This window comes from Bidens hawaiensis, unplaced genomic scaffold (assembly GCF_021521415.1).
Source record: "Bidens hawaiensis isolate Kalapana, Puna unplaced genomic scaffold, B.hawaiensis_p1.1 tig00036673_1, whole genome shotgun sequence".
NCBI lineage: Eukaryota > Viridiplantae > Streptophyta > Magnoliopsida > Asterales > Asteraceae > Bidens > Bidens hawaiensis.
The window spans coordinates 121,214-131,988 of record NW_027496390.1 but is presented as its reverse complement, the minus strand read 5'-3'; the positions used below and the strand labels follow the sequence as shown (position 1 = coordinate 131,988).

The 10,775-nt window shown below is 39.0% G+C and overlaps 2 protein-coding genes across 2 annotated transcripts; one reads left to right on the top strand and one right to left on the bottom strand.

Moving 5' to 3' along the window:
* Window positions 1-772: 772 nt before the first annotated feature.
* LOC143588646 (uncharacterized) lies at window positions 773-5,918 on the top strand. The gene is made up of 2 exons (XM_077069600.1): window positions 773-3,575; window positions 5,506-5,918. Exons 1-2 carry the CDS (start codon window positions 941-943, stop codon window positions 5,916-5,918), a joined length of 3,048 nt encoding a protein of 1,015 aa, XP_076925715.1. The 5' UTR covers window positions 773-940.
* A 438-nt stretch (window positions 5,919-6,356) lies between these two features.
* On the bottom strand, window positions 6,357-8,018 carry LOC143588652 (auxin-responsive protein IAA13-like). The gene is made up of 3 exons (XM_077069606.1): window positions 7,883-8,018; window positions 6,876-6,990; window positions 6,357-6,552 (listed from the first exon to the last, which is right to left on the bottom strand). The coding sequence occupies exons 1-3, from the start codon at window positions 7,977-7,979 to the stop codon at window positions 6,426-6,428; spliced, it is 339 nt and encodes a 112-aa protein (XP_076925721.1). The 5' UTR covers window positions 7,980-8,018; the 3' UTR covers window positions 6,357-6,425.
* Window positions 8,019-10,775: the final 2,757 nt, after the last annotated feature.

Below are 10,775 nucleotides of genomic sequence, written 5' to 3'. Positions count from 1 at the left end.
AGTGGTTTTTACTCATAAATCATGAATCTTTGTCTTGTGCTTTTAAGAATGTTTTCTTTTTCAAATGAAATAATGTTTTTCTAGGGATTCGATCAACTTTTTGTGCTTTGCTTTATGCAGGTTAGATTGTGTTGTAGCATTGCCTTCACTTTGAAGAAACTCTAAATATGCCCACAACTTTCCATCATTTTAAAGCAAGAAACTCTAAAAAGTTTTATTCTAATAACAAATTCTATAGATATTTAGTGTAAACATAAGTGTTAACACTTAACACTAACGTGTAATGATGGTGAATTACTGATCAGTTATATGTTTATTCGTATAGAAAAATTAACTTTTTTACCTGACATATATATATAGGGTATGGTTAATGTAAAAAACAATATTTTTATGAGAAGAATAAGAATAGATCTAAGCCATTGGATCTATGATCTAGTGGTTGAGATTGGTAGTTTTTAAATAATTGTATTGTTTCATATTTACATTGTATAGTGTCATATTTAGGTGGTTTATTTTATTTTAAAGCTCTTCTCACCCTTCTCACAAAACACTTGTTTTTTATTTGAACTCTTATATATATATATATATATATATATATATATATATCATGAAAATGACTAAGTTGACGAATGGAAGTATGGAAGAAAACACATTCTATCCCATGTTCCTGTCGGATGATTATTCATAAGTTCCAAATTTCCCAGACTGTCCCATTACCTTCTAGATCTCAACCCTTTATTATTATTATTATTATTATTATTATTATTATTATTATTATTATCCATGTTAATCTTCCCCATGTTATTTGCTTAACTACTCCACTGCTTCCAAATAATTTTATCACCACTTCACTCCCATTTATCTTCTAAAACCAGATCCAAAATGGTCCAAATGTAACATACATAATTCATCACAAAAAAAAACATTCAACGTAACAGCAATGATCACAATGCCTAAACCCCGTTGTTCATTCGGGTTGTTATTGTTATTGTTCTGTTGTTCTTTAGTGCCCGCATATGTGACCGAGGCTAACAATGAAGCTTTGGTTCTGTTATCCATTAAATCACACCTTATTGATCCTCTAGATCAGCTTAAAGATTGGAAGACCTCTACACAACACAACACGCATTGTAATTGGACCGGAATCACGTGTAATTCGAATGGAATTGTCGAAAAGCTTGATCTTTCGGGGCGTAATTTGAGTGGGAAGATACCGGATGAGATTCAACGGCTTCGGGGTCTTACTTCGATCAATCTATGCTGTAACGGGTTCTCTTCACCGCTACCGAAATTATTTTCGAATCTTACACGGCTAGAAATGTTGGACTTGAGTCAAAATTATTTTGTTGACTCGTTCCCGAGTGGTTTAGGGATGGCGGTCGGGTTGAGTTTACTCAACGCGTCGAGTAATAACTTTTCGGGCGACATCCCGGAAGATATTGGGAATAACACCGCGCTAGAGACGTTGGATTTAAGAGGGAATTTCTTCGTTGGTTCGATTCCCGTGTCGTTCAGGAATTTGAAAAAATTAAGGTTTCTTGGGCTTTCGGGGAACAATTTAACGGGCCCGATCACGAAAGAAATCGGAGAAATGTCGTCTTTGGAGAGTATTATTCTCGGGTTCAATGAGTTTGTGGGCGGTATTCCGGCAAAGTTCGGGAATTTGACAAGCTTAAAGTATCTTGATCTCGCGTATGGGAATCTTGGCGGTTCTATTCCGCCAGAGCTCGGGAATCTAAAGGAGTTAGAAGCAATGTTCTTGTACAAGAACAATTTGGTAGGAAAGATTCCCCCCGAGCTCGGGAAATTGACTTCCCTAACTCAACTGGATCTCTCAGATAACATGTTATCAGGAGAGATCCCAACTGAGATATCAGCATTAAAGAGCTTACAACTCTTCAATGTGATGTCCAACAGACTGTTAGGTTCTATTCCACCCGGAATCAGCAACCTGACTCAACTCGGAGTTCTCGAGCTCTGGAACAACTCCTTTTCCGGTACTCTCCCATCCGATCTCGGCCGCAACTCCCCTCTCGAATGGGTCGACGTATCATCGAATTCCTTCTCCGGACCGATCCCCGAAACCATTTGTAACCGCGGCAATCTAACCAAGCTAATACTATTCAATAACAAATTCTCCGGCCCGGTTCCTACCGGTTTGTCAACATGTAACTCGTTAGTTCGCGTCCGGATGCAAAATAACCTCCTTTCGGGAACGATTCCGGTCGGATTCGGTACTCTCCCAAACCTCCAAAGGCTGGAATTAGCAAACAACAATATCACCGGTGAAATCCCTAACGACATTGCATCATCAACTTCCATTTCGTTCATTGACTTTTCACAAAATCATCTAAAGTCAACGCTTCCTTCGTCTATTTTGACCATCCCAAATCTTCAAAACTTCCTGGTTTCCAATAATAATCTCATCGGAAAAATCCCAAATCAATTCCAAGATTGCCCTTCACTATCAATTCTCGATCTTTCCGATAACCACTTCACCGGCGAAATTCCGGCGAGTATAGCTTCATGTCAGAAACTCGTATACTTAAACCTCAAGAACAACCAACTCGCCGGAGAGATTCCGGTACCCATTTCCAAAATGCAAACGTTAGCAGTTCTTGACTTATCCAACAATTCTTTAACCGGAAGCATCCCGGAAAGCTTCGGCAACTCGCCGGCGTTGGAATCGTTAAACGTATCGTACAACAGACTTCAAGGTCCGGTGCCGGAAAACGGTATGCTGAAAACAATAAACCCTAATGATCTCGCCGGAAACTTAAACTTATGTGGTAATGTTTTACACCCATGTGCCGGAACTGGTTATAATTCACGGCGTAATAGTTTGCACGTGACCCACGTGGTCGCCGGATGGCTGATCGGAATGTCGGTGGTGTTGGCTGTTTTAACTGCCGCCGTTGCCGGAAAGTCTCTGTATAGTAAATTATACACAAACGGAAGCTGTTTTGATAATAATCGGAAAGGCGAGTGGCCGTGGAGATTAATGGCGTTTCAAAAGGTGGATTTTAGTAGCTCCGATATTATTAATTGTTTAAAGGAATCGAACGTGATCGGAATGGGAGCTACCGGAGTTGTGTATAAAGCGGAGGTTCGCCGGTCAAATGTTACCGTCGCGGTCAAAAAGCTATGGAGGATGAAATCCGACATCGAATCGGGAAGTAGCACGGGCGATTTCGTCGGAGAAGTGAACGTGTTGGGGAAACTCCGGCACCGGAATATTGTCCGGTTGTTGGGGTTTGTTTATAACGATAGGGATGCGATGATCGTTTACGAGTATATGTCGAACGGGAGTCTTGGAGAGGCGTTGCAAGGGCGTGGACAGATACTCGTGGATTGGGTTTTGCGGTATAATATTGCGGTCGGGGTGGCCCATGGGTTGGCTTATTTGCACCATGATTGTTACCCGCCCGTGATTCATCGTGATGTGAAGCCGAATAATATTTTGCTTGACGAGAATTTAGAGGCCCAAATTGCGGATTTTGGGCTGGCGAGGATGATGGTGAAGAAGAATGAGACGGTGTCGATGGTCGCTGGATCGTACGGGTACATCGCTCCCGGTGAGTATTTGAAAATTACATAAAAATTTAAACAGTAAGAAATGTATTCGGAAATCACGAGTAACTTTTTACAAGCTAATGGTCATAAGATTAAGATTACCAATATTTGTCTTATTGAGTTATTGTCTTAGGCTGAGGGGTGTGGGGAGCTTTAATGGGGGCTCCAACCAATAATATTATGACGTGTGGCAGAGAGAGAAACTGGATAAGGGGGGTGTTGGAGCCCCCGTTGGAGTCTCTGGCCTTGGTGTGGAGGGGCTCCAGCGAATTTTTTTTTTATTTTTTTATAAATATATTCAAACAACGTATTATTAAAAAAACTCATAAATTATTAAAAAAAAAAACACATTAATAAAAAAACACATTAATATCTAAAAATAAAATAAAAATTAAAGTACTAAAAAAAACATTCTTCTTATTCTTCGGCTTGGTCTTCTTCGATCAACCTCTTTCGGATACGTTCCTTTTGCTTTTCCATTAGCATTTGATCGACCGGATTTAGGTTACTGAAGTCTCTAGTAAGAAAGTCCAAATCTCTCATTCGACTTTTTTCCTTTTTGTCATAAGAGACCACCTCCATGGTTTTGTTGAATTTATTGAGGGATTCAACAAGATTGGCGATGTTTACGGCTTCCCCCTCAGCCGGTTTTTTCCCCTTGGCGTCCCTTCCCAATGGCCACCTCCTCGGCGGTGAAGACGTTTCCTCCTCCGCAATGTTTAGGTCGAATCCAACGCGGCAATCCGACCCGGTTGAAGTGCTATACGCTCCAGACGAACTAGTTTTAGTCCGTTTTGGCCTTACTTCCGCATCAAAGTCCGGCGCCACCAGCTCAACCCACTTGGAACACCTTTTCAACCTCTCCCACAACTTTAAATCGTCCCACGTCTTTACCATCCCATACCTCCGCAAACACTCCTGCTTCCACTCTTCGACCGTGAAATTGTAAACCGCCAAATCATCACTGCCACTTGGTCTCATACGACCGCTGTTCCTGTTGAAAAGATTAGTAAACAAGCCGACAAATTTTCTGATTTCGGACCACCGACCCGAAATCATATCGGCGTTCCGCTCTGTACTCCCAACGAGCATGTAGAACGTCTCCCTAACCTTTGTCCAAAAAATCTTGCTCTTTTGGTAGTCGGCTGCAAAATGACTAAATAAATTAGATTTCCATTTAACTTTTTTATTTAACTTTTTTATTAAAAATCATTTTTAAAAACGTTAAAACAATTACCGCAACGCCGATCCTCATAAATGACTATCCAAGCCCGACACAAGGCTTCCTTCTCATCCGATGACCACGGAGTGGCTTTCCGTTTCGTCCTCGGAGTCGAAGCCGGTCCCGACCCGTCCGTTGCAACTTTTTTTTCCGGTGGACGCGTCTTTTTGGTCTCGTAGCTTCACCGTGTGATTCTTGTGTCTCCGGAACAACAAAGTTAGGAGACGGTTGTGTGTTGGATGGTTGAAAGCCGGATGATTCTTGCGGCTCCGAATAAAACATCGGTTGGTGCGGTGACGACCATAAATCATCGTCAAGATAATCTGAATCAAGGTTTGGGAACCAATTTCCAGCCATTTTTTTTAAAAAAAAGTTGAGAAGATGAATTGATTTTGGGTGAAGGTTTGAAGTTTTGGTATAAAAATGGGTGAAATGGGGTATAATTATATAGGAAAAATATTTTTTTTTTTGGTTTGTTCGGCTCCCAACGGTCAAAAAACCATCAAAAGTTGTGCAGCCCTCTCTCTTCTCCCGCTAACCGGCTCACGCCTGCATTGTTTTTCGCGTTAGCGCCCCGTTAGCGCCCTGGTGGTGTGGTGTTAGCGCCTGGGGGCGCGAGCGGAGGGGCTCTAGCGCCCCCGTTGAAGCCCCACACCCCTCAGCCTTAGTAGTTTTCCTGGATAACTGACGCATATCAATCTTGACTGCAGAATATGGTTACACTTTAAAAGTTGACGAAAAGAGTGACGTATATAGCTACGGGGTGGTTTTAATGGAACTCATCACCGGGAAACGACCAACTGAGCCCGAATTTGGAGATTCAGTCAACATAGTCGAATGGGTTCGTCAGAAAATCAAAGAAAACAAACTGTTAACACAAGTAATAGACCAAAATGTAGGAAACTGCAAACATGTAGAAGAAGAGATGATTTTAGTACTCAGAATAGCGCTACTTTGTACCGCAAAGCTTCCAAAAGATCGACCCTCCATGAGAGATGTTATAAGCATGCTTGAGGAGGCTCGGCCAAGACGAAAAGGCGGTAGTAACACCAACTACAGTCCAACAACTAATGATAAAGATAAGCCCGTATTTAGCACATCCCCAGTAAACAACCTATTGTAAGGTGATTAGTGCAACCTGGAACATGGTTTTCTGTTAATTATGTGTAGTTAATATGCATGCTGATTTCTACTGAAAATAATGTAAACATAGCACTTATTCTTTGTTGTTAAATGAGTTCGGATTTTAATTCGAAAGAAAATTAACATCATAATTTTTTTAACCGTTGCCTGTAGTGGCATACTTATAAGTATAACTCACTCTAATATAGACATATAATCATGTCGAACAAGTAAAACAAAATTTTAAAAAAGTTAAGAAAAGAAAAACAATTACAAAAGATTTGGGTCAAACATGTTAGGTTGACTTTGACTTTGACTTTGACTTTGACACTATGAACCACTTTCTTTTATAACTTATCAGACATTAGTTTATATAGACACCTTATTCATTCATTTAGCATATCTGATATTTACAAAATCAAAGAAATCCGATGGTAAAGACTTTAAGTTTGCAGCATTACACATGACAAACAAAGTAAAAACAGCCTAAAAAGCCGAATGAACCAAACTAAATGCCGGTTCTGGTTTTCTTTTCTTGACATGTTGGCGATGCAATGGTACGTTTACGGTCACCAAGTCTTGTATATTCATAATTTCTCATGATACGAAGTCGTTTCACTGACTGTAAAAACATCCTGAAATCAAACAATGTCTCCAGTCACCACCATGTTATACAGAAAACAATATCTTAATAAGTTAATAACTGTTACGTAACGTGTACAAAACTCAAAGCCTACCTCACTACCCAATTAAACAGTGTGACCAGGTAAAACGCAGCTTACGCTGTCAAGATATTTCTTTTATTCTTTTCTTTAGTTTTATAAATAACTAGTGTGTTAAACATAATTATTTACTTTGGCAAGAATTGGTTTAGGAGGTTTTAATACATTTCAAGTACACTATGGGGCGACTCGCGACGTAGTTAATAAATTAATGGTACATAAAATACGAAATGTACCACCAAGGGATGTCTCCAACAAGCATACGGTTCCCGTCTTTGTCTTCATAAGTAAGCACAAACTCAGCTGTTGCATCCAACAGTTTTGACTGTCTTGCTGCTTCTGTGCTTGATCCTGGACACCGAAAGTAAAAAAACATTGTAATCAGGATTTGTATAATGTCTACGGTTGTAAACGAAACAATTCGTTTTAGCTTTTATCCAACAAATGGATGGTTCATGAGCACATAACCAGACGAAGTTTCATGTTCGCAAACTCAAAAGGATATGAATTCGTCCGTGTTTGTTCGTTATGGCAGAATTTTAAAAACCTTTAATGAACGAACATGAACGAACGTAAATGAACGAGCATAAACAAACACATTACCAATGTTCGTGAACACAATTGTTATTGAACGAACACGAACTTTGTTCATGGTCATTCATTTAATTAAACGAACAAAATTTCTTGTCCATGTTCTTTCATTTTTTAAACGAGCTTAAATTAATGAACTTTGTCAAAAGTTTGGTTCACCTACAACCCGGATTATATCATATCTACCCCTCAAAACTTGGTATAATATCACATTTATCAACAAAAATCACAATATCAAGTACCCAATTTCAAATTTATGACATCTATAGCTTTCCCTTAAATTTTGCATTAGGATATGCGAGATTAAAGTGTAAGGAGATAGACAAAGGTATAATGGTCATATTCTAAATTGTATTTAATAAAATGGATAAATATGAAATTTTAAATATTTTGAATAGGCATATGTGATATTAATACTTTTACTTGGGTAGATGTGTTTCAAAGATATATGAAACTGAATCATTTACTTATCAACGGGTTGATTAGGAAGTTGTCATATTACTATAGTCTATAATTTTAACACATAAAAATGTTGTCTTTGATTCAAAAGTTTAAATCTATTTTGTAATGACAAGTTCATAACATATTCATATCTTGTAAAACAATTGACAAGGGAATATACGAAATTAACAAAAAGAAACACAAAACTTACGTTCTTCACAGAACATATCTTCCAATGTTTGCGACAATGTTTCATATGAATTATGCGCGTTAAGATCAACTTTCCTTTCGTACAAGGTTCCATCCATGTTCACCTTCACGGGTTGATAACCGTTTTCAAAAACCACTTCATTCAAATCGGGTAGCGAGGTAGATTGTTCTTCGGGTGACTTAGTATGGAAAGCCAGCCTGTGAACTCTTCTTAACGGAGGCCATCCAACCACACTACACCAATAAAATTCCCATCTCAAAGATTCAGTTTTGACCTTTGTCTTTTAATCTTTTATATTTCTTAACAAGTGTATGCAATTGATCAATTCATCATTTCATCTTGATACTAAGAGTTCCAAATTATATCAACAAATAAGAAGTAAATATAAAATTCCTATTGTGTAATGATCGATATACCTCCGTTACATAAAAGAATCATAGCAAAAACAAACTTGCCATTAATAAGAATAATATGCAACAAATCAAGAAAGTAATATTCACATTTATTCATTGACTTGAAAATAAAATTTCTAGATTATGAATATAAAACTCCAAATGTGCCCTATATGTATTTTCTAACATTCACCCAAAAATGTATAAACATATATTAAATATTCGATGCAAAATTAAAAATTCACCCAAAATGTAAAACATAAATTAAAAACACATAAACATAGATTAACAAAAGGGGTGGGTTTTAAATATTAATTACCTTGAAGGAGAAGCAGTTAATAATCTTGCATGTTGACAACTACCACCATCATCACTTCCAACACTCAATTCAATCCCTAATTCAAGATTCCGATCATCAACTGCAACCGGAAACGGTGAAGAAACCTCAGATGAAACACCCATGTCTTGATTATTATTATTATTATTATTATTATTGCCGGCGGTGGTTGACTCATCGGACGACACTCCGCCACCGTCGCCGTCCATATGCAAAAAACTGAAAGTTTTCAATAGTTGAGAAAAGGGTGAGTTTAGATTAGAATAATATATATGAAAGAGGGATCATATCCGGTGGACGGTGGTGGTTGCGGCGATGGGCGGTGGGACCTAGATGTCGGTTTCAACAATCTGAACCTTTATGAGTTTATTTGTTTGTAGCTCTACTTTACTAAATTTAGGCACACTTAACTCAACTCAACTCAACTCAACTCAACTGTCACAGGAAAAGACATATCTAGAAAGAAAGCCTTGATGTTTTGTCACTTTCTAACACGTGTTTTCTTCTTTTTTATTTTTAAGGAATTGATGATGGGTTTCAAAAGGGTAATATTTTTATTGTAAAGTTGTATGTCATTGGTTATTAAATAAATTTTATAAAATATAAAAGCTAAAGAGTTAGTATCTATTGTCTGATGACATAAAAAAAACGAAAATATAAATAAAATGTTTAGGACCTTAGGTGTATAGTTTAAAAAAGGGTCATGCTAATAAGACACAAATCTTCAAAATTAAGACACCTTTCATATGACTCGTATAGCTTATACGAGTCATATAGACACTCTGACATCCACCAGTTTTCTTGAAAAAGGTGTTTGATCAGATTCTTAAACGATTCGTATAACTTATACGAGACGATGTTGATTTTATACAAGTAGTATAGATTATACTACTTGTATAATGCCCATACACCTTCTACTCCTCTAGACGAATAGTATAGCCTATACGAGCCGTTTTGGATCTTTATACACCTAGGGCCGTCTCCGAGAATTATTTAAAAAAAATTTGGGGCCAAAGGAGAAAACAAATTTGGGCCTTAAGTAAAAGGGTATTTTTGTTGGATTTAAACAATTTAATTTTAAAAAAAATGAGAAACAAAAACAAAATCTAAAAGTTTTTAGGACAAAAGGTTGTCATCTCGTGATGGCCATGCATCTCGTATGGCTCAGCCCGCCAGGTTATACGTGGGGATACTCATATTGGGGCTTTTACTGGGGTGCAGCAAGGGGACCCCCTTGGCCCTTTTCTATTTGCGTTGGTCCTCCATCTGCTTATCCTTAGTGTGCAAGGGACATGTTCCTTGCCTTTCCATGCTTGGTATTTAGACGATGGCACTATCATTGGTAAGGCTGAGGAGGTTGCTAGGGCGTTGGGCATTATTCGCTCAGAGGGGGTGTCTTTGGGGCTTAGGCTTAATATTCAGAAAACGGAGATTTTTTTTGCCATTATGCAATGGTTCGAAGAATGTGCCGGGTTTATTCCCTAGAGAGATTAGCAGGCCTGTGAGGGGAATTAAACTCCTGGGGGAGCGGTTAGTCGGGATGCAGGGTTTATTCGGTATTTGGCAAATAAAAGAGCTTTGAGGGCGGTTGAACTTATGAAACGCCTGCCGGACCTTAGGGACCCCCAAAGTGAGATCCTTTTGTTGCGTTCATGCATGGGGGTTGCTAAGTTAGTGTTTGGGCTTCGGACCTGTTAACCTGAACATGTCAAAGAGGCTGTGGGCATCTTTGATGCGGGCCTGCGGGGGGCAACTGAAGATATTGTTGTGTGTGGAGGACCGTATTTTTGGGACCTCCAGTGGAGGTTGGCTTCCTTCCCTATGTGTTGCGGAGGCTTAGGAATTTTCTCGGCTGAGGATGTCTCTGCATATGCCTTTGTGGCTTCCAGGGCCCAGTCGTGGAAATTGCAGGACCACATCTTGCGAAGCGCTGGGGTTATGGGGGTAGATACTGACTGCTCCCTTGCACTTGGTAATATTGGAACAACTCTTTCGGACCTTGATCTAGGCGGTTTTACTGATAAGGAGACCGCCCCCAAGAAACCTTAACAAACCTTGGCGAGTGCTCTTTATGGTAAACACGTACATGATTTGGAGGAGCGATTCGATATGACACCGAGACAAAAGGCAGTTTTTGCTTGTCTCAAGGGGGCTCATGCCCTAG